At 42.2% G+C, this 24,851-nt stretch overlaps 1 protein-coding gene across 4 annotated transcripts in view; it reads left to right on the top strand.

Moving 5' to 3' along the window:
- LOC112576703 (zinc finger homeobox protein 4-like) overlaps window positions 1-23,523 on the top strand; it is a 145,345-nt gene extending 121,822 nt beyond the window's left edge. For all 4 annotated transcript variants that reach the window (XM_025259354.1, XM_025259353.1, XM_025259355.1 and 1 more), the window contains 5 exons: window positions 2,758-3,237; window positions 5,703-11,324; window positions 12,353-12,487; window positions 13,306-13,515; window positions 13,959-23,523. In XM_025259354.1, the coding sequence (XP_025115139.1) occupies window positions 2,758-3,237; window positions 5,703-11,324; window positions 12,353-12,487; window positions 13,306-13,515; window positions 13,959-14,653 (7,142 nt within the window). In that variant the 3' untranslated portion in view covers window positions 14,654-23,523. The remainder of the gene's footprint in view (window positions 1-2,757; window positions 3,238-5,702; window positions 11,325-12,352; window positions 12,488-13,305; window positions 13,516-13,958) is intronic.
- Window positions 23,524-24,851: the final 1,328 nt, after the last annotated feature.

Genomic DNA, 24,851 nt, shown 5'->3' with positions numbered 1-24,851 from the left:
TGGCATGTTAGAAAGGTGGATTGGATGGATGCTCCACCATTTGCTTAATCAGCTTTCAGCTGGACTTTGTCAGGAATGTATGATTTCATCAAAGAATTTTTTCATCGCAACTTTTCATCTTCCTAATCACCTGCTGAGGCTTCTCCTTATGTTCGTCCACCAAACGGCCAAACATCATTTTCTGCCTGCAAAGGCACAGACCTTTTCAACTGGTTAAGTAGTAGCAGAAGAAAGACCTTGGATAAACTTTTATGAAAGTTTCCAAGTGTTTAGGTTGGTTAATGGATTGGTTCTAGGCAGTCCCACCCACCATCCCTATGATGCTTCCCATCCCCACCCTGCTTCCTGCTTTGTATAAGATGTTGCCCAAAGCAGGTCTTTTCATTTTAATCAAGATTCTATTGTGCAAAGCTGTTTTGGTGGTTATGGCATTTATGAACAGCATTGTTGTGTTTTGGACAGAGCAGCCATATTCATTACTTGAATGATGAGAAGCAAATTTTAGACAAGGCCTATGTATTTTATAAACAGTTTATTAGACAACATCAAGGATAAACTGGTGTGAAAGCAGATGTGTGCTGAAGAAAAGGATCCTGTTCTGCAGTTTGGAATTACGTGTATTCTAGATGGAGTTACCTACCACGAGAAGGCAAGTGTAGGTTGTTTTGTGGGCAAACGTTTTTTTTTTTTTATCCTGTATTGCATCCTTCTGACTGGGAATGGATGTCTTCTGAGGCTCTGTTATTTGAAGATAAGTAACATAATGCTAAGACCAATCCTTGGCTTGTCAGTGTTTTTATATTTGTGTAAAGATCAAAAGTTAGTTCAAATATTAAAAGTTCAAAATAATAATTAAAAATAAGAAGCTGCATCTTATTAACACTAAACTAGAAGAAACAAAATGATGGGCTGTAACCTGATTAAAGGAGGGGGGTGCACCGACCACCCCTCGTGGCACGACTGAAGTGCTCGTGAACCAGCTAGGAGTAGCCACCGCCATTACGCAACACAAAGGCATGAACAATAAGATCGCTCACCTGGGCAGGTAATTAATGCAGGCTTGAAAAACACAGGCGCGGTTTCGTGGGATGCACCTGTAAGCGGAAAGTCTGTTCGTGTTGGGGGAGAGAGAGAGAAAGAGGGGGAGTCGCCCGCCAGCGAGACACGGAGAAGTTGTGCTTAATGAGGTTTTTTCGCTTTGCTTGGCTGAGCACCGCCTTTATTTGTACCAGTTCGAGTATATATATTTTTTGTACCTTTCTTTTTATTTTCCAAACGGCCATGGCAGGCTTAGAGCACTGATAGGGCTGGCGGGGTTTGTTTTCCAGGTCCCGGAGTGCAAGAGGCATGACAGTTTAAGAAAGTAATCAGACCCAGTGTTGACGCCACCGAGCTGCGTGGAGAAGTTTTGTACATCGACTTGATTGCGGTGTGTGCGCGCGCGAGTGCGCGACTTGTCATTGAGTATGTGTGAGACGGGTTCTGGGGGGAAATTCCTTCCCTTTCTCCCCCCTTTTTTTCTCCTTCGCGCATGTCTTTGTGTGTTCAATACACCTCCAGTGTCATCCAGCATGCGGTGACTGCGCGGCATCCATGTAACCACCACCAGCCATCCCGAGTGTTACTTACCGGATGTTCACCCGCCGAGTGTAGTGATTGAAAAACAAGTCCGTCACTGCAGTCGTGCCGCCAGCAGCATCGACGTGAGTTACCTTGTGGAGGTTGACGGGGGTGGGCAGGTGGGAGGGTAAGGGTTGGACTGGCCGTCTGCTGGACGGACGCGTGTAGTTGCGGGGTGGGTGGAGGGGACGCGCGCAGACGACACCTCGCCACGTGAGAGTTGTCGTACGTTGTTGTCGCACGGAGGCGTTGAGCAGGGTCCAGGCTTTGCTAGCGACTGCGGTGACAATCATTACACGTACCTGTTCAGCGCCCTCGGCCCCCTTTACAAGAACAGAAAGTTGTTAGAATGAGGGGAGAACCCGCACAGTTAAAACCCACTTTCCCAAATCATTTGGTTTCTTTTTTATTTAGAATTCATCTCCACCCCGGAATGTAATTTCATTTTTTTGCTGGTATTAGATTTAAATTGAGGACCACCCTTTTGAGAAGTCTGCTTGTGGTACTTGTTTATTATTTTAACAGTAACAGCTTTGCAGTGAAAATGAGTGAGAAAGTCAGACTGGAAAGGTAATTAAACAGATTATGTTTATTAAAACTGATTGCTATACTAATTGTGAACCCCTCACTGTTTTATTTTAACTTTTGCTGGGTTTATATAAGGCACACCTGGATAAATTTAATCTTTCAAATTAAACCTCAGGAGAGTGACAACATGTCATACAAATTGAACTGTCAATTACTGTGACTGCAGTCATGAACTGCAATGCTGAGCAGAAATTTAGAAATTGTAATTTTTTTTCTCAAACCCATTTATGGTTTATTTTAGTGGTGGTGAGATTTGTTTGTTGATGCTCATAAACTGTATTTTAAAAACAGATTGCAGATTTTTTCAAAGGTACAGGTTTTGTTCTCTTACAATCGAAAGCTTATATTAAATCTCTCTGCACTCAGTATTTTTTTTTCAGTAGATTTTTTTTGTAACTGCATTGATTTTGAAAATGGAGTAGTATTTCTGCAAATTTAGGCTGAAATTAGTTCTGAAAATTAAAATCAAAATGGTCTCATGTTTTTCATTTGTAATCATTTATGCAGTTATATAAACACAGTTTTTGCCCCTTTCTGTTGATCTGGCAGGGCATCGAAACAGTCCTCAGGGTAAATCAGTGACCACCTTGGAACATACCAATGCACCTGTGAGTACAGGCAGCTCGTTGGAGCCCTCAGGGCAGGCCAGCAGAGTCCTGTGCCCCTTGTGCCAGGATGAGTGTCTGGGATTGGACAGCCTGCATGAGCATTTGTCCCAGTCCCACAAGGTCAGCCCAGAAGGTCGCCAGCGCTTGCTGCTCATGGTGGACATTCCATCCACAATGCCAATGCCAGCACCTCCATGTGAAAACTCTGGCAAGGAGGGAGTGCCAATCTCAGCATGTGCTACTGCAAACTCTGAAACCAAGATGTCCAGCAACAGCACGTCCACATCATCATCATCATCGCCACCAACTGTGGCACCACCATTTATCACCTCTCCAACATATGTGTACACCATTGATGAGACAGAAAGTCTGGATGTGGACAAACTAGAAAGAGAACACCATAGACTTGTAACAGAGGATGGTAAGAGTGCGGTCTTCTTTTTATTTAACTACAGCTTTTATGAAGGCTATCATAGTTTATATGACATGTATTTCAACTTTCTTTTGCTTTGTTAATTTGTTGCATCACTGATGACTTGTGGGAAGCAACTTCATGTCACTACAGATTTTTAAATGAGGTTCATACACAGTGGCTAATCATATTATAAATAAGGTGAATGACAACACACACACACATATGGACACAATCACTTGCTCGGTCTCCTCCCATCTCTCCCTTTCTCACTAAATACATTCCTTTTCTGTTCTGTTTTTTTTTTTTCCCCAACCTTTGTCTAATCTGGATGTCTGGCTTATGTTAGGTACAAAACCTCCATCATTCAAGCATATGGAAACTAAAGTTTTGATCTTTGAAGATTACATGTGAAAGTAGTAAGCAGATGTTTAATGCTGCCATTATGGAGCTAATGAGTTCATTACCATACAGCTAGGCACATGGTCTGCACTTAGAGATATATATAAATGCTTACATTTGCAGATGTGTTACTGTAAACCCCAGGCAAGAAACCTCAGCCTTATTGCAACATATTTTAAGTGCATTACAGCAGAAGAAGCATTGTTGAGGATTTGGGCTTTTGTCCCATTAAGCTGTAAAATATTTTGATAGATTTTGGTTTTACAGTTTTAAAAAATATCATGAAGGATAGAAAGCATAAATGGTCCAGTAACTGACAGTAGTCTTCATTACACATCATTTGTACAAGTTAGAAGTCTTTGTGTTTAAGAACTATTCTGCTTCCCTTCCCTCTGCAGCCAGGCCTATCTTTTCACAATCCAGAAAAATGATAAACAGGCTGCTTTTTTTAATTGTCATGAAATTTTGGGGATAGGATGCATTGGATGTTGAAAGAGCAATTAGCTAGGAAAAAATAACAGGCTGGTTATAATGTGATGAACACAAAAGATATTTGTTGTGACAGTTGCGGCCCAAACAGTGGTCTGAACAGTGTCATTAGCTACTGACATTCAGCCCTTGATTATATTCAGCACACACAGGCATGCAAGGGCTGCAGACAAAAGGTTTTCATATTCAATTCACATTGTGTTCATCACTGTGCCATCACATCTGAAATAAAATGACAGTTTTGCCCTCTGCAATCATGCTTGAGCGATTTTATTTTCTCATATGATGCAAATGCTGATTGTGTAAATATTTGATGTTCTGTTTTGATGGTCTTTCATTAGTCCAAGTAAGAGATGTTTCTCCTTTAAATAATTCTACTCTTTGATTTGCTTTTTTAAAGATTACTTTCCATTTTCAAGCTGCAGTGGACATCTGTTCATAATGCTGCTGCTGACCAGCAGACACCTCACATCATTTTCTTGTTTTCACTACAAAATGACCCTTGATTGGCAGACAAATGCAGACACTGATTTCAGGAACAGCCTTTGTCCCTTTACCTGGCCTTTTCATGGCAATGTCACTCATTTTCAAATCCTCAAACAATGCAGTATGATTGGTTTATGTCAGTTGGTGCAGCCCATGGGGTACATGCCGCCCACCCCCTTCTCTTGTATTCCTAAGAAGTTGTTGTGTTCCTATTTGCAGCACTTCCTGTTATTAGAATGAAAGTGAAGGCATGGTCATTTCATTAAAGAATGTGAAGCCTTAAGAGCCTTCTGCTGCAAATCAGAAAACACTTAAGCAGTGTGTCAAAGTTATTAAACACTTAGCTCGCACAAAATCCTGATGAAGCAATGTATTATGGCCGTGGACTGACTCAGATTTTCCGCATTAAGCTGAAGACCATTTCATGATTAAAGATGAAAATTGAGGTCACCACTGACTTGAAAAACTTGTGGGGAAAAATGGAAAAGAATGTTCTGGTATGATAAAATGTAGCAGTATCAGACCTGTTTTGTGCAGCAAGATCCAAAGGCAGCTAGTTTGTGGATACAGGGTGATAGTACTTATCTAACAAGAGGATACCTGTCATGTAGAAACAGTTTTTAGTTGAACATAAAGTGTCTTCATGTTGCAGTGTTTACTATAGTTGTAAGACGTGGGACATAGTGGTCCAGGTACATGTACATGCTATATGTTGACATTACTGACCACTGTTTCATCAGATGATAATGCAACAGAGACATCCTTCATACTAAGATTGCTTGCAAGATTTCTATGGACCTTGTGTAAATTAATTCAAGCTATTTTTCCCTTGTTCGAAAGCGTTTGCCAATGCAAATCCTGTTCTGTTCATTGGCGTATGAAGACTTTTTTTTTAAGAAATGTCAGAGTTTAGTACTTTAAGCAAGAAGGACTGTATCAGATTGTGAGTGGTTACAGTTGTTGGAAATTACATATTTGTTCATTGTTTACTCCAAAACAAAATAATTATTCATAGAAAACCAATGATATTTCTAGTCATTCTTCATGTGTTCCTTCTGACTTAAAGATGTTTTATTTTTCTTTTCATTATGTTTCAGCCATTGAAATATCTATTCAGGGGGAAAAGGCTGAGGTCTCTGAAGACTTCTATCGATGCCAGACATGTACAAAGTCCTTTGCAAACATTGACCTGCTCTACGCCCATCAGAATGAACTTGGACACCTGGAACTCAAGCAGACACCTCGAGGACCAGGCTACTTGTGCTGGAAGAAAGGATGCAACCAGTATTTCAAGACTGCTCAAGCACTTCAAGTGCATTTTCGTGAAATCCATGCTCGACGGAACACCTTAGTCTCTGCAGTAGGGGAGCAGCCAGGTCAGATGCTGCGATGTAGTCAGTGTTTCCTTGCCTTTAGATCAGAGGCTAGGCTTCAGGAGCACAGACTGTATCACCTGGCCATCGCAGTCACTCAGTGCAGTGTCTGTCAAGCTTCTTTCTCTTCTGTGCAAGAGCTTCGAAGCCACCTCAAGATGTACCACTCAGATCTCAGTCCATCAGAATCCGAAAACCTTCAGAAAACTATAGACCTGAATATTGCCACATTATGCAGTACACCAGGCTGTGAAAAGTTCCTATCATTTTTCCTGGGAATTTCTCCCAAAACACTTGCAAGGAATGTATCCACTCCTTCAGCAGTGGATATAGGAAATTCTGTCTCACCAGAAGATTTGGTCAGGGAAAAGAGTTCTGAGGTACCTGTCTCCAAGCAAAAAATGGCGGATAATGATACTAAGCCAGGATACGTCTTCAGCAACAGGGATATGGAATTAACATCCAGTGATAGTGCCAAAATGAGAATGAAAGAGCTAGCAGAAAAAATAGAACGTGAAGATGAGGAAGCCGATCAGCTAGAGATTCTCAAGCAAAGCTTCCCAGATCAGCAGTCACTGGAAGACTTTATAAACAGTCAGGCTATGGCAGAGGGAAACTACGAAGACCCATCACGCAAGTTTAAATGTCATCGGTGTAAGGCAGGTTTCACCAAGCAGAGCTACCTGACAGCACACAATAAGACACAGCTACACCGACGTGGAGATAAAGTTAACTATTCAGTAGATCGGTACCTGGATCCCAACAGACCCTTCAAATGTGACGTGTGCAAGGAGTCGTTCACTCAGAAGAACATCCTCATGGTACACCAGAATTCAGTGTCTCATCTTCACAAAGTCAAACAGGCTGTCCAGTTTGGTCCACCCATTTCCACAGCCGGTGGTCAGCTGCAGCCTCTACTCAATGACCAGCCAGCTCATACCAATGGAAAAACTGGGTCCTCGAAAAGTTTGACAGAAAAGAAACCATACCAGTGCAACTTGTGCAAGGTTGGGTTTGGGCAGTCTGAACCTTTTGAGAATCATCTTCGGTCAGTGGGACATCAGTCTCGTCTTGCAAAAATCCCAGAATTGGTGATGTCTGGGCAGGTCAGCTTAAACCAGAGCCTGATTGAGCAGCCAGACCTGGCCCTGGATCCTCAGACCCAGCACCTGTTCATGGAGGCTCTCCAGCAACAACAGCTAGCAGCCGTCACAAGTCAGTCACTGCTTTTCCAGACCCTCCCCACTCTGAACTCCTTGCCATTAATGGGGATGCCCCAATTGCTACCTCCTGTAACTACCTCTTTGATGAGTCCAACAACCGCTGCTCTGGCATCATTTGCCTCAGCCATGGCACTAGAATCAGAATTCAACAGTCACCGGTATTTTTCTGCTGCTGAGGGGCAGATTGGCGATGTTCACCATGAAGCCCACAAGGAGCATTCAAGCAATGGCAGACAGATGGTCGACTTGGAGCAGCAAACAGTTGAAACACATGATGGAAAGAAAATGATGAACTGCAGCACAGAGAGTACCGGAACAAAAATGGATTTGATGATGAAAGACATCATCATCAAAAAGGAAGTTGAGGAAAGTGAAGAAATGAGAGCTGCTGAATTTGCTGATTTTGCTGGTCACTATCAACATGGACAGAAAGTGGATGTAGGTGTGGGGCAGTCGATGGGCCGGGTCTTTGACCTGCAGCCTAGCAACCCAACTCTGGCAGCCTCGATACCAATCATGACTGCACGGCCCAGGGGATTCATGGGTCGTTTCAAGCCACAGGTGCATCGCAACTTGTTAGAAAATATTGGATTTGAATGTGTTATGCAGTTTAATGAATACACTCAGTCGAAAAGAAAGGAAAAAGAGAAGGAAAAAGAGGAGAAAGACCATGATATAGAATGTTTACTAGAAAGCAAGGAAAAGAAAACCGAACAGGCTGTTCTCACAAAAGATGAGTTGCATGGAGGGGAGGAAGAAAAGAGAATCAAAGTTGACCTTCCAGAAATTAACAAGAGTAAATGCATATCATGCGGAAAAGAGTTTTCAAGTGTTTTCGTTCTGAAAGCCCATGAAGAAGAGGTACATAAAAATGTTGTCCCAATCTCTTTTGTAGAAAATTTTGGTGAAAAGTTCAAGACGGACTTTGAGAAAAAGCAGCCAAAATCTGAACCAGAAATGGTTCAGGCATCCACTCAGTCGACTCAGGTGCTACAGCCTGCTACCCTGAATCCTCCCCCTCCTGCTTCTACTGCTGCTGTTTCAGTTAATGTCTCTTCAGCTGTTGATAAGACATCCAAAATGAGTGTCAGTGACATGCCACCACCACCGCCACCACCTCCTCAGCTGTCATCAGCACCAGCATTTGACATGGCTTCAATGATGCCTATGTTGAGCCTCATGCCAATGCCAGTGCCCATGAACCTCATGTCGCTGGGCATTCAGCCTCAACTCATGCCAATGATGTCTGGAGCAGCCATGGACATGCAAGCAGGCTTTTTGCCTCAGCTAGGCATGGCTGATCCTGGTATGATGTCAGCCCAGCAGCAGATGCAAGCTGCAGCTGCTGCCGCTGCTGCTGCTGCTCAGAATCAGAAACGTGTCCGCACCAGGATCAGTGATGAGCAGCTGAAGATTCTACGTGCCCACTTTGACATAAACAACTCCCCCAGTGAGGAGCAGATCAACCAGATGTCAGAACAGTCAGGGTTGCCTCAAAAGGTCATAAAGCATTGGTTTCGAAACACATTATTCAAAGAAAGACAAAGGAACAAGGATTCTCCTTACAATTTCAACAACCCTCCTTCCACCACCATTGATCTGGAAGAGTATGAAAAAACAGGGAGGATCCCAGCTATTAAAGTTGAACCCAGCGATGATGACGATGAGCTTTTGTCAACTTCTAGACCAGAAGGTCAAGAGTCAGAATCAGATCTGAAGCTACCGTTGCAGCTGACAAGTAAAACTGAGAGCTTGCCAAAGTTTGAATCTGCTGATGAGAGGAAAGAGCATGAAAGCCGATCAAATGCTTCCACACCATCCAACATGTCTTCCATCCCCACCACCCCCACATGCTCTGCTCCTCCAACTCCAACCCCAATGGGTACTCCCACCTGTCTTACAGATGCCCATGCTGCAGCTTTGGCAAGAGAGACCGCTGCTCAGGCGTCCTTGACCAAGCGTGCCAATCGCACTCGATTTACAGATTACCAGATTAAAATGCTGCAGGATTACTTTGAACAGAATGCCTATCCAAAGGATGATGAGTTGGACCACCTGTCCAAGCTTCTCAATCTCAGCCCTAGGGTAATTGTTGTTTGGTTCCAGAATGCCCGTCAGAAGGCTCGGAAGATCTTTGAGAATCAGCCAGCAGCAGCAGCAGATGTAAAGGAAAGCAACACGCCTTTCCAGCGAACCCCAAGCTTGAACTATCAGTGCAAGAGATGCAGCGCAGTCTTTCAACGCTACTATGAGCTGATCAAGCACCAGAAACGACCATGCCTGTCAGAGAACAACAACAACAAGCCTCTCAACTCTACCATGACAGATGATGACAGCATCTCGAGCAACACCTCTTTGGATGACTCTGCCCAGTCGGATACCATGCCTGCAACTACAACCAAAGATGTTCCTCCACCCAGCATCGTCCCTGCATTCCACTGTGATAAGTGCAGCGCGACGTTCAACCGCATTGACCTGTTGCAAGAGCACCACAAAGTCCATGACATGAACCCCTCACTCTTTCCACCTTTCAGCTCTACCAGTGCTTTTGGCATGTTACAGTCTCTGGCCCAACAAGAAGACAACAAGTCCATCCTGAGTGTTGCAGCTGCCACTGCTAAACGTAAACTTGAAGCAGAGGAGGAGCATGTGGATGACCAGCCTAAAGACAAGCGACTCCGCACCACCATACTGCCAGAGCAGCTGGATTATTTGTATCAGAAATACCAGATTGACTGCAACCCCAGCCGCAAGCAGCTGGAAACAATAGCTCAGGAGGTCCGACTGAAAAAGAGGGTTGTACAGGTGTGGTTCCAGAATACTCGGGCGCGGGAGCGTAAAGGACACTACAGGGCTCACCAGCAGCTCATACACAAGCGTTGCCCTTTCTGCCGTGCCCTCTTCCGTGCAAAATCAGCATTGGAGTCTCACCTGGCTACAAAGCATCCAGAAGAGATGGCCAAGGGTGAAATCAATGTTGATGCAATCCCTGATGCAGCCATGGAAAGTCCTCAACCAGCACACAGTCTGCCAGGCTCCTCCACAACACCTCAGCCTCTTGCCGCTGACCTCAGTAAAATTTTGTCCCCCAACAGCATGCAGCCCTATTTCACATACATGCCCCCAGCAAGCTTATCATTGGGTTTTCCTCCTGCTGTCTCACCTGACCCTCTTCAGCTCTCAATGAAGCAGATTTATGAAGAGTCTTACAAAGATTACATCAGTAAACTGAGTAGTAGTGCTCACCCACCAAAGCCAAGTCACATCTTAGAACCTTCCACACCTTCTCGATATCCAGAATCGGAAAAGCGGACACCAGCTGCCACCAATGAAGAGGATGCTCCCCTTGATCTCAGCATTCCTGTGAAGTCATGTGGCGAAAACAGTAGTGAAAGCAGTAGAAACAACAGCAAAACTCTTCCTGCATCTACCAGCTTTGCTGAAAAGATTAGCAGGGACTATGAACGAGAGCGTAGTCGACACAGCAGCAACCTGGATGACTCATTCTCCGAGACACAGTCCGAGCTGGCCGACTCCGAGTACCAGGGAGACATGGGTAGTAGTCCCCCTTCACCACGAACTTCCTCCGGAGGAGCTGTCCAGAACAAGCGCTATCGCACTCAGATGACCAGCCTCCAGGTCAGGGTCATGAAGACACTGTTTGTTGACTACAAGACACCTACAATGGCAGAGTGTGAACTTCTTGGCCGAGAGATTGGCCTTCCAAAGCGTGTCGTGCAAGTCTGGTTCCAGAATGCGCGGGCCAAAGAAAAAAAATCCAAGCTAGCTATGGCCAAAACTTATTGTTCAGATGTGGATTTTGCCAAGACACCGGAAGAATGTACGCTCTGTAAATTCACATACTCCCATAAATTCACTGTTCAAGATCACATTTTCACAAAAAGGCACATTGACAATGTTAAGAGCTATATACAGTCTCAGTCGGATGCTGAGCGTGAGGTTTCCGACACCAGTGGTGTGTCAAATTTGCTGAGACAGCAGTCCCGTGAGCTGGAAGCTGCGCGTAAAATCTGGGACAAAACATCACCCACCAGCACCCACCTGGCTCAGCTGCAAGGTCTGAATGCTGCTGCAGCCTTTGGACTGCCAGGTGCAATTCCAGGTGAGCTATAGGCAGAAAAAGTCTGTTGACTTAAAACTTAATTATTTAATGTCCAAAATTTTTTTGTAGGGAGGAAAATGGGGGGCAATATTTTTTCAAGTTTTATCCAAACTGTATAGTTATAAACTGTTGTCACAAGAAAACTCAAGTCATGAGAAATCTTTTAGTGCATAGCAGAATTCAGATTCATGTATTAGAATTTAGTTTCTGTATATTATATCTCTCTCTCAAAGAGTGTGTCTATAGTAATGAATGCATACATATGTGGACGATTGGCGTCACATTTGTGTATGTATACACATCTTTAGAGCCCGTGCTTTGTGCATGATAGACTGAAACGTGTGTGAGAGGGAAGTGGGGGAGATAAAATTTCCACCATTTTTCTCTTCACTTTTTAATCTGATTCCCCATGCTGCCATTGCTACATCATAAATTTCTTGTCATGAAATGATACGGTTGCTGGATTTTGATTGCACCTTCACCATCATTCACTGGAAAATACCTTGGCATCACAAAACAAATAATAGGCTTGCAGTCTTTGTCTTGTGTCTTTGTGTGCAACCATCTGTCCAAAGCAGAGAATTACTGAATTAGCTATGTTACATCATGGTATGATTGCTCATTGTGTGGCTATTTCGCTATTTTACTGTATGCCAGATCTGTTCCAAATTGCAAAATAGCATTTGAAATTTTTTTTTGTACTTTATTTTTTTTTTTACACATCAGCTGTAGCTGTGAGACTGCAAGCAATAAAGCTGTCAATGTCTAACAAGCAAATGGGATATGGTATTAAACACTTTGACTGTAGGACTCGGAAGATTAGCTATATTTTGAATATGTTTGCTATAAAGAGGATGAAAAAAAATGTGTTGCTGGAGATGTCTCCATTGTTTGGGCCTAGATCATTTTGGATTTTGAGGACTGGACTAGGCATTAGGTACAAAGAACTAAAATGTTGCAAGTGATCACATTTTTGTGAATGGTGCTGGCTGTTTTAATGACATTACATGTCATTGTTAATTTTGCAGGTCTTAGTTCTTTGCCAGTGATCTCAGAACTTGGCAGCTCCAGCACTGGCGCCACTACCAGCAGCAGTAGTAGCGGTGGTAGCAGCAAAAAGACAAACAAAGAAGAAACACATAGCAAAGAAAAGAAAAGTGAAGGTACAGATAAAGTGTTTTAGTGGTTCAGTGATATAGAGATGAGATGCTTTAGTACTTTGGCTTGAAAAATGAAGGTGCACATAAAATGGTTTAGTGCTTTGTTTATAAATTGAGGGGGGAGGGGCGCCCAGTTGTGTAGTTGTTAAAACACTTTTATTTTCACCACTGCAAAGAGAGGCCTAGTGTTCAGATCTCATCTTGTGACATCTGTTCATAGGGCCTACCAGCGCAGGGGTTCCCAAACATACACACCCACTTGTAGTGTGAAATCACCTTTACCTAGAAGCACTTTCCTCCTAAAGCAACCAGCCAACATATAAATTTGTCTGACTAATCCTATCCATCCAAGATACCATTTGAAATGCTGAATATACTTTATATTTACTCTGATGGAAATTGTTTTAAGCAGTGGTCTAGATGCCATTTATATTTCCTTGGGCAGTTATTTTTCTCTGAAGTCAAGTAAAGCTCCCTTGTCATCTAGCTATAGGCTGCCTCTCCGAATGCATCTTTCAAATTTTTCAATTTTAGGGTTAAAAAGTGCATATTTTATAACTTTAGGAGAAGCATTTAGAAACTTGATTCCTTGATAGAAGCTTATGCTACAAAAAATCATTTGACAATTATTTTGGAAATCTATCGCTATTCTCTTGCCTGTTTTTTTTTAATACTGTTTATTGAACTAGCAAATAAACTCTCCAAACTTATGTCTTGAATAAGGGACACAGATTGTTTTAGGCAAAACTAGAATAGAGCTTTGCATTAAAATAATATAAAATTTGCATATAAAATCAATATTTTCTTTTATCTTTTCGAAGCATCAACAAGCAGCAGCAAAGAGCAACATCAGCAACAGCAACAACAACAACAACAGCAGCAGCAAGCTGCAGAGCTGGCCCACATGATGGCCTTGGGGGGTTACCTGCCTAGTCTGGACCCCTCCTACTTCTCCTTTATGTACTCCTGCTTACCTGGATACTTCCCTAGTATGGCAGCCATGCCTATTCTGCAGCCAGGCTTACTGCCAGGTGGGTCATCATACAAATCCACATTTGTTAAGCATGCAGAATGTAGTCTTATACATGTATGATGCAGAAATATTCAACTCCCCCCTTCTTCCTTCCTGGGCCATCTGGTTGTGCAGCCATTAGCACCTATCACCAGTACAGTGAGGATTGGCTGTTCTGGATTCAGATCTCATCTCGGGCATACTGTTTTTCTCTGCACATGGCTCAGTGTAAAACATTAATACCCCACCCACCCACATGTGCATCAAAAAACAAGATGGTATGAGAGTAAATGTACTTACTTTTTTATTTCTAAAACTGTTGATGTGTCCCAGAATCATTGTTGTAGACAGGTCTGGGTGTATTATAGGTAGCTATATTCTGTGTTCCACAGAAGGGAGGTTGAGGGTTTGTGGATATCCACTTGTTATATTCAGAACATACATTTCTTTTTCTTGTTGCAGGAGCAGAGCATTTGATGGCATATGACCCTCTGTCTTTTGGCACACCATTGCCTCAGCTGCAGATTCCAGGACAAGCCATCAAGCATGTCTCGGAGAAGCTGACAGAAAGCAACTGCACGCTGGCCCAGTACACCCAGGACTGCAAGTCTCTTGGTGACCTCAAGGCCATGGTAAGCGCCTCAGACTTCGCCTGCGCCAGGGAGGCCACAGTGGACGTGGGCTACATTTGCAAAAAGTGCCAGATGGTGTATCCAGCTCGTGAGGCCTGTCTGACCCACCAGCGCACAATGTGTTACGTGGCTGGCGGTGAGAGCAGCAAAGGCATGCTGAAGTTGGAGCAAGTCCAGTATGAGTGCAGGGTGTGCTGCGACAAGTTCTCCACCTTGTACGAGTTCAAGCTGCACTGCCAGCTAGAGACCCACATGGTCAAGGTTGGCAAGCTGGGTGTCAGCCACATGGTGTCGGCCACCAAGCCATCCTATTCTATGGGGTTCTCCATCGCAGAGTCGCCAGCATCCTACTCTTCAGGATCTGGAGTACTGGGTGGAAGTGGTAGCATCAGCAACAGCAAAGTTTTGTCCCATACAGTGACCAGTTCATCCGCGTTCACTTCCAGGAAGTCTCCAGCTTCTGCCACCAATCTGGACACAACCCCAGACAAAAGTCAGGATGCCAAAAGGGCAAAACTGGATTAATGGAGCCATTTATTAGATGTTACTACCTCTGAAAGTGCAGCCGGCACCAGGAATCTGTGAGGACAGAAAGCAGTTTGCAAGTTTGTGTCACCTTCAATCAAGTGGTAAAAGGGTTTAGTGAGTGACACCTTCCCCCCATGCTCTGCAGCCCCTCCCATCCATGGCAGTGATTGGTGCCAGAGCAAAAGGCTTGATGAGGTGATCGGGCTAACACTGCTGGCACATCCATGCAAGAGAAAAGAGGGATTATTCATGCTGGAGTACGAAAACCTGAGGAAGAAACAGCAGTGATTTCCACCCCAGTTTCTGCTGACCTGCGTGTGCATACACCCTACACACATCAACACCAAAAAGATAAAATAGTCAGGTTAAGGAGATGCACTTGCTGTTTGTTTGGGTTTTTTTTTTTTTTTTTTTTTATTGTTGGTACAAAGAGAAGGTGGCAGCTCACCTTGTTTATTTGATGGTGCATCATGCCCAGTGTGGGGAAACATGACAGGTTAAAGGTCATTTAATTGGAAGGGGTAGCCCTGCTGGAGACCAGCACTTCCTGAGGGAAGTGATCATAAGAAATGCTGACAGCAGCATCACATATTGGTCAGTCTTGTGGAAGTGTTTGTGGTGCAAAAGCTGTTTGATCCTGCAAGTTCATTTCTGCAGTTATCATAGCAGCTTGTATTCTTCCATGAGTGAATTCAAACATGACAGCTAAATTCTGTCACATGCAACACATGTAGACATGGTCACTGCTGGAGGCTTCCTGGTGGGATAGGAATGGAGCAAAAAGAGATTGAGGCAAAGACATTGTTAATATTGGTGATGTTGGGTTCATACTGGTACCTTGCATGCTCACCAATTGTTCACTGCTGCATTTGGCACACCTCCCATTCAAGTGGAGGGTGATGGAGGCAGTGCTTATTTTCAGCAAACTTTCTAGCTCTACTGAGTTTCCTGGTAGACTTTTAGCGATCTCATTAATCACAAAAAAAGGGCTGAAATTTTTTTGTGATTGGTTTTACAGAATTCGAGTTTGATTTGTTTAAAAGTGTTCCTCTGCTCAGACACACAAACGTCATGCGTTTAGAGTGAATGATTATTTACATGCAGCTATTTTTCATTTGGCCGATGTGAAGAAGTATTTGTTAGTTTTGCAGCATGAATTTTTCTCTTTTGTGTGGATTTTTTTTATTTTGTGTTTTTAGTTTCCTTCCAAGTAGTTTGGTTGGGGTTTTTGTGAGGGTGGGGGAAAGAAGTATGGGTTTTCATTTCCCTTCTGTTTTACATTTTTGTTGTTGACTTGGTGGAAAAAAAAGTTCACCATGATATGCATGAAAACACTAATTTTCTAGAAATTTGAAAACCATGAGTGTAGAAGCATGTTCCTAGAGCTGATGTTTCAGGTAGCAAATATACAATGCTACCTATTAAAATTTGTAGTTAAAATTACACGATTGTGTAACTTTGTCTTTTAATCTGTGACAAAAAAGGACTATCAGGATTTTAATGTCTTCCTGAAAGAGAAGGGTAAACAACTTGGTGGAATTTTTTTATTTATTTTTTTTTATTCCCTGCTACTGATCTAAGTGTGGGGTCTGGAAGGTTGTAATGTCTTGTTAAGATTTGAAGCCATAAAGGGTTTTCGTTCATTCAGAAATTAAAGTTTGAATGCTTTGAGCAGGTATAGTTGAAAACATTCAACCTTTCAAGCATTTTCTTCTTCATTTTTATGTGAAGAGAACAATGTGTTTTGACTGCTCTTCCCGTACCTCCAAAGATGCTGAAAAAGTTGCAGTAGCCATGACCATGAAAGCCATCAGTCTCGGATCTTCGTCTCAAGTATTTCAGTTCCAGAGCAAACACAGGTTATTCTCTTTCATGAATTTTATTTTCCCCCAAAGGGATAACTGCCTCAGCTAGGTGTGACAGCAGAAATATCTGCAAAACTTGGAGAAGACCCATATGCATGACAGTCCCCCCTCCTTTTCTTTTTGATGGACATACAGGGTTTGTTTTTTTTTTAATGTATACTGGTGCATTTTTTTTTTTCGAGATGACTTGCAGCTACATTGGAGCAAGAACTAATTCTTGCCTCCAGTACAACAGCTGGTTTGAAATGGCTTCCGAGATTTGAACTTTGTGTACTAGTATTCTAGTATGACTTATCAAAGATCACACATGTGATTGTATTTTTGATCAGTGTGGGGAGTAGAATGCCTGTGGGCTTGGTTTTCGCTCCTTTTTTTTTTCCACTAATGGATGCGTATGTGAGAAATGTTATTACTGAACATATGAACTGAGACCAGTGGACAGCACTGTCCTACATAATTTCTAGTGGCATTTACATTTGTGTGTACCTATGTGAGATTTTCTGTTGATCTGCCAGAAGTTTTCTGCTTTATTGTGTGATGTGTGCATATGTAAAAATAGTTTGAGCAATGTTTGCGATTGTTCATGATACATATCTCATATTGTAGGACTGTGCTAAATGTAGGAATTTCTTCCAAAGCTTGGACAGGTCATAGGGCTTTAAAGGATTGTGAATTATGATTACTTTTTTTTTAAACTACACTCATGGATCATGAAATGTCCTGCATTGGCCAGAATGCTGAGGCAACGCTTGTGCTTTTTTGTATTTTATAAAACACACTTTGTTGTGTTTAAAAGCTGCCACAAAGAAACACTGAACTTTACAAACTTCTGGGATATGCATGATGAAAAAAAGCTTTCTGGTTTGCAAAGATTAGATTGTTCTCAATAGATAACCAGTAACATTTGGAGTACCTCACAATGGTTAAAACTTTGATGTCTCGATTGGCTCTGTGTATAGTATTGTTTCTGCTCTTTTTAGCTATAGCTTGGTGTGCTGGCATCGTTGAACCAACCCTTACAAATGACTTGCTCCACCTACCCATCACCCTGTCTACATGCTCTACCCTGCCTGTCCCCCCTTATTCTCCCATCTGTCAGTAATCATAAACACACAGACACATTACTATTTTCTTTTTTTTTTTTCCTAAGAAGAATTGGATTATCATTTCCCTGCTCTTGTTGACCTTACCTAATGTTTTGGGTTAGCATGCTTGTTGAAAGCTGTTAGTGGTATATGTTTTCTAAAAGTGGGCACATAAACAATACAGTTACTGCGTGACCAACATCAGTTTTGCACCATAAGCCATTGTCATCTTGCTCTAGGACAGCTTTTTAGAGTCTTACTGTTCTTCCCAGAAAACCATAATTTGCTTTCCTACTGTCCACTCATCCAGCCACATTCCTGGGATGTGGCCTGCCTAGCAGTGACCAGCCTATCGTCAGCTGGGCACCAGGAAGTTTGAATTGTTTGCTTTTTTTTTTTCTTACTTTTGCATTTTGGGTTGGGAGCCACTGAGTGATGATAATTTTTTTTAGTACATTGTCATTGTGTGTGGTTCTGCCAACAGTTGTGATGGTGACGATTATGTGTTACTTAGTGATAATTGCCAATAGTTGTCATATCAGCCATACAATACACTGTATATTCCTCGCCAGTAGTATGTGATTTTCCGTTCACTGTGTATATTATTGCCTTCAGTCCTGCTCCTGCTTGTTCTTGTCTTTCCTGAAGAGATTTTCTTGGCATCATTATGTCATGAGAGGAAATGAGTGACATGCGAATGCTGTGGGAGCAATGCAGGGTTAGATGGTTAAATATTTTTACGTAGCATATTGTTTGATAATGCACCCTCCTCTCCCTTCATCCCCTAACCACTTGTATCAGAAGTGTTCATACAGTTGCGAAGCTTTACAAATTTGTCACACATGATGTGATAACACTTTATTTTAGTCCAGGCGACTTGCATATGGGCAGTCCATGACTGTTTTTTTTTTTTTTGTGCTGTGAATTGCAGATTTGTGTGGTGGTGTACATAGATACTTGACAACTGTGTACAGCATTGAGATGTTTACTGTATTGGATCTTGGGGACCCATACACATTGTGGTGACCATTGGGCTCATGTTTTTTTTATAAAAAAAAATAAGAAGCATTACAGATCATCAGACATGTTGGATTTTATCACAAGCGCAACCAAACATCTGCCATCTATTTTTCATAATAGCATTTATCATTTGCTGACAGAAGCATACAATTTTAAAAAATGACGTTGGAATATTCAACAAGCAAATGTTTCTCATGGTGGATCTTTTCTCTTGCTCCCTTTTCTGGAATTTGGCTTGTGCAGTGTTAGTGCTATTGTGGACATGTAGATTTCAGCAACAGACTGCAGGAATTGTTTTATTGTGAATGGGAATGCATGCCTGTAAGCATATTATGTTTCAGTATTAGGACCATCTTTTCTATGTTCTCAACACATCAGAAGGTTCATACAGCATTTTACTAGCGTGTTTTTTTCTTCAACAAGAACATCAGGTTGTGGCCCAGCATTCTGCATTTTCCAGTGAGAAACTTCAAATGTGTATGATAGCACTTAATGGCCACATTTGAAACAGCCCAATGAATTTAGTTATTAGAATTTATCTTATCAAAGATATAATCAATGCGTTGTTAGAACTATTTGTTAAGGGAACTTTCAACATTAGCTTTAAGCTGTACTGTCTTGAATTATTTGTACTTTTCAAGATAAATGCAGATTAACGAAAAAAGGATGTCTGCTGAAGTAAACACCTTAGTTCTTCAACAACAAAAAATCCTCAATCATTTTTTTTAAGCAAATGGTTGTTTTCTTACTCTGCTGTCTCAGTATGCAAATGATTTTCCCTCAAACAGTGGAATCCCAGGTTGTTGCAGTAATCAAGCTTGGTGTGTATCTTTTCACCAAGATGCTAAATTCATTCCACTGTGCCATTGCAGCATTCTGAGCTGTTATCTTTTGGGTTTTTTCCTTCCCTCTCCATTGTTTTGATAAAAGAAACTCAGGTGATGGTCCTGCAGTCCCTTCATGTCCACAAGCTGAAATATGCCATAAGAATGCAGTAGTGAGAGGAGGAAATCAGTGCTGGAAGTGGGAGAGTTATGGGATCATTTGTTGGGGGAGTCCTCTTGGTTTATTACTGTTATTCATTTATTTCGTCTATCATTTGGTTTCTTTCCTTTTTTGTGAGCATTGACATTACATTTTGTTTTCCTACCAATTTATATTTACATACATTTTGTTAGAATTTTACTATATTTTGACTAGACAGCTATTTGTGTATGGAGATGCAAGACGTTTTGATGACTCTTGGTAAGAAAAGCAGATCTGTACAGGTTGCATTTGTACAAATTAATTCTCAGATCTTGTGTTCATATTTAAGCAGATGTGTGAAACCCTTACCCCCCAAAAAATTTATGAAAATCTCAGTCTGTCTGCCCCAATAATTCATGAACTTATTGTCCAAACTAGGAAGTGCATCGAAGGCACTTGAGTTGTGGATTCATACATATTTTCTTGTTTTTACCACTTAGACATATAAGACTCCATAATTATTCAAGTCAAGCTAACTTCAAGGGTGAAGCTTAACACAAATTCTGTGCATGTAATGACTGTAAATACTGGTGTGATAGAGTATGCGATTGGTAGATCTTGGCATTTAAAAAAAAAGCATTGAAATCCTTCAGCTGTTCTTAGGTGCTCTCCCCCATTGTTGGCAAAAACCCTTCTCTTTATCCTCCCGAACAGAGGGGCTATCAGCATTTCCTCTCTGTGCTGCCTAACCATGGACCAAGCTGGCCAGATGCTATGCTTCTTTAATTGTTAATGGATTGAGGGACTAGAAGTTTGACGTTATTGTGTTTTCATGGTGATATTTATATGGATGTTACATCATGCTGTGACCATCTCATGTGATTTTTCTTTAGCCCAGTACTTTACAAAAGTGAAATTATACAGTTTTTAACTTACAAGACTTATTTGCCAGGTTTTATTTCCTCTAATGGATCCGGTCATGTCCTATGGTGAGTGCAGGGCCTCAAGCTGTTTTCCCCCTTTGTAATAGTTTTTGTATGCATTTTGTATATTAGATAACTCCTCCCTCTCCCCCAACCCCTCTTGCGCCAGTTATGTTTAACGCCTGTCATAAAACTCTGTCGGCGATCGTCTTATCCTGGCGACATCAAGGACCGTCCCGACCCCCATGCTCCCCAAATCCACCAGGCAGAAATGCCATTTCCGACAAAGAGCAAACAGCATAAGGGAATAATAGCCTGGTATAGGTGTGCACCTTTTTCAACCCTGTGTTTTTTGCTTTGGGAATGTTTCTAGGGTTTTCTTTCCTCTCTTCATGTATCCAGCAGATTTTTCCCCCCCGTTCGTGTTGTTAAACGAAACAAGTCCATGGTGCACGCGCAGCTGAACAGCGTGAAACGTTCACAGACTGAAATAAATGTCAGGAAAGTACAAACTATTCTGCGTTTGGTCCTTTCCAAGTCATTCTGATAATAATCCTTGGTTACACATTTGCCGGTTTAGAGATCTCTGGGTTTTTTTTTTTTTTTAATGACGCGTGCATTTAAACCTTGCTGCATACCTAATAGGATATGACAAAACTAATAATTATATTTGTAGTGATCTGATTTCTGATTTCTTTTTTTTTCCCCTTAACAAAAGTATCATAGTTCTTTGTGTTTATCTGACAGCATCAGCCTAGGTTCCTAACGGCTGACGTTGGCACCACAGGGTGATCTGCACAGATCACATGGTGCAGTGTATGGTCATAAGTTTATCATGAAAATTTTTTGAGGGGGTCGTTCAACGTTTTGGTAAGCTAAACAAGCTGTTTTTAGTAGCCAATGTTTCAAGCCCTCGGAACGAGCGAAAATGAAAGTTTGTCACTATTAGTGAAAATATTTATTTTGCAGAAAACATATTGGGGCTTAAAGGATAAGCCAGTAATTATTGTTATAAATTAAGATAAATTTAGGAAATGTTATGAAAGTACAAAACTTGAAATTAATAAAGTTTTTAAAATGCATACAAATAAAATATTTTAATAAGCACCTGAATTTCACTAGTTTTGAAAAGGGCAACAGAGTTTTGGACCCACTGTTCTTATGGCACCCAAGGCAGCCCTCCGTAACCCCTCGACCCCGTTAAACGTCACTGTCAGTAACCCCCATGTCCAGTGTGGTAGTGACCTCACCGTCTACACACCGCTGTATGTGTTCGCAGATACTATGGTTATGACTTCAGGAATAAAATTCCTTTTATTGCACAGACTATGCCAAAAGAAGACACGTGACCTGTGATAGGAGATGGACATTGTTGGCTGATCAAAACGATTGGCAGACGCTCAACAAAGCTTTAATAACGACCAGAATATATCCTCTCAACATATCTTCCTGCCCGAGGTGGATACCTTTAGGTCAAGTCTCAGAAGTTCACATGACAACAGAGTATCTCCAGTATTGCTGGCAGGGTATCTCCACTATTGCCGGCAGGAATATCCCCGCCATCCTCCTCCACCCGCTTGTTAGTGAGTGTTCAGCACTGTTTATCAGAGCACATGTTAGCACTTGGTCAGATGCTGCAGCTTGCTGGTCGGCACTAGGAACTGCCGTCTGTTACAACGGTTGGTGTTCACAGACAATAAAGACCTTGTCCAGAACTGAATGCCATGAGTATTGGCAGTGTCTCAAGCTCTCAGTATTCATAACATTTCACTGGGTGGTTTCGCCCGGATGTGGACACGGAGAGATGAACACTTGGTGCTGACTTGCGAGTGAAGCTTGTCCGCTGGTCCTACATCTTCTCTGAAGGCTGGTGGTCTTCTCACCATCGAGCCAGGGCTCAGCGGACTCTGTCGTCTGGTATCCTGTACCCACCACCACTTTCTCCCTGTCCATCGCTCGGATACTTACATAATGTCCACGAAGTGAAATTTTTTTCTCTTGCTTGAACAGGGTGTCAGGTTTGCCTGAATATTATCTTTTTTTTTTTTTTTTTTTGCCTGAATGTGCATTCAGATATCGCAGATTTTTCTATTAAGCACACGGCCGTTCATTCAAGATGGGGTGTAGTGTGAACAAAGTTGACTGTAGACTACTGAATATTTTTGTTGGCGTCTTGTCTGGTGTTGCAGCAGTGTCGCTTAAATGGTAGAAACAGGACTAGTGAGCGAACTCTTGAGGTTCCATCCCCCCGTCTTCACCATCCCTTCCACCCACTCGTTCCTTCCCCTTACAGTTGACACATCTGTGTGGCTGAGTAGACTTCACGGTCCAGTGAGAAAGCGAACTTCGTAAGTCCATGGCTTGTTCTTGTTGTCTAGCATGCACAAAGTACTGAGGCGAGACTGCTGTGATAGTTTCCAGATCGAGGTCTTCTTGGCAGTACAGACAGGCGAGTAATGCTGTAGTCCTCCTCTAGTGTGTGTGTGTTCGTTGGTCCGGCAGAAAGATGCGACAGATCAGCAGTCACGCATCCACACACACACACCTGACCCCAGGTTTTGACATTTGACCCTTGCTCCTGTTAGCCAGGACAGTCGCTGAAGTTAACCAGTGTGTGTCTTGTGTACGAGAGTGTGTAAGCGCGTGTGTGCTGGCGTTTGTCTTTATCAGGGATTTTTTTTAAAATATTATTTTTGCTCTCGGCAAGTTGCGCTGTTTATTTCAGCATCATTTTTTGGATCCTTTATGTTCCCCTTTCGCATGCCCCCCTCCTTCTTCTCCTCCTCCTCCCCTTCCCTCTGTACATGGTAAACATTGCGCCTCCTTCGAAGCCGACGGCTCTTTTGTTGTCCGACATTGACACAATGACATTTTTGCCGTAGTTCTAGAGACAAATATTTTATATGTCGTCCTATTTTTGGTACAGTTGAGTCTTTTTAGACATTTTTCAAAAAGATATATGTAGTGATGCTTCCGCAATATAAGAATAAATAATATGATCATTCGACTGCTCTTTGGCACTTTGTCTTATTTCATGTGTGTTTGTGCGCTTGCTTGCGTGCATGCATGGATCGCAAGGTGTGGCACTGTTCATGTGTTCACGGATATTAACTCTGTTCAATACTGAAATCTAGAGCACGGCACCCACCCGAGACAGAAAAAAGGGCGTTAACTCATATTTTGTTTCTTCCATTGCCCTTCCCTTCTCTCTCTCTTGGAAATATAGTTTTCCGTTGGCTTTCCATGGCCTTTAACGCAGACATTGCAATCTCAACTTTTTAAAAAAAAAAGGAAGGGAGGAGAAGAAGAACCTCAGACAATTTTCATTTGCATGCGAAGTGCGTGAAAGCAGCAAAACACGGATGGTAGGTGTTTCAAGCGAAACATCGGATGTTCACCCTCGTGCTTTCAAATGAAATAACTTGTGACCTCCCCACCCCTGACCCCGGCGGCCCACGTGCATGGCGGCTCCGACGTCGACACGATGTTGTGTTGCTGTCTTGATTGACGAAGCCTCCTCCAGGCAGCCTCCCAGCTTGTTTTTTAGGGCCCGAGCCTTGTTTTGTGTCGTTTATCTTGTGTGTGGATGCTGTATCGTCGGCTTTCCCAGTCGTCGGATTTCACATTTGTTTTTATTTGGCCGTGCGTTTCCCTCAAGACATGTTCTGGTATTTTCTGAATTATCGCCGACCCTTTACAGTGTGACACGTGACACGACGTTTTCCCTGATGGGGTTACCGACTGATTTCCTCAGCACCCTCGTTTTGTTTTTCAGTACAGTTTTTTTCTCCTTCTGTCTCACAGCTTCTTCTACTTTTTTTCGGGTTGCGCTTAAAAAATAAACAGTTTATTTCCCTATAGCTGACCCTAAAGTAAAATTGGTGTGGTACCTGTAAGAAAAATACACAGGATTCGCAAACTTCTCGGGAAAAAAAACTCTAAGCCGCAGTTTTGATCCCACAAGCGTACACCTGTCTGAAATCGATTCTAAAAAAATTCTTGATTGTTTTTATGAAAAATTCGTGATTTTTTAAATCGCCGCAAAGAGACTTCGTTCTTGAAAGTTCATTTACAACTTACCTTTGTCGAATTTTGATAACGTTGGACTCTTAAAAGAAAGAGGAGAGAGAAAGTAGGAGAGGGAGAGAGAGAGAACTCTCAAAAAAAAAAACAAAAAAAAAAAACCGACGGTTTGAAAATATTCCACAAGATCGTAGCCTAAATACTTTTACATTGTTTCTCATAAAACCAACAGAGGAAATTCGTGAGACGGTCACGCTGCCTTCGTTTAGTGCAAAAATGTGAAATTCCAATTCTCACATTTCACAGACAGGAA

The sequence above is a fragment of the Pomacea canaliculata genome, linkage group LG12 (genome assembly GCF_003073045.1).
Source record: "Pomacea canaliculata isolate SZHN2017 linkage group LG12, ASM307304v1, whole genome shotgun sequence".
In the NCBI taxonomy this organism is placed as follows: domain Eukaryota; kingdom Metazoa; phylum Mollusca; class Gastropoda; order Architaenioglossa; family Ampullariidae; genus Pomacea; species Pomacea canaliculata.
The sequence above is the reverse complement of the archived record's forward strand: the minus strand, read 5'-3'. Positions and strand labels throughout refer to the sequence as shown.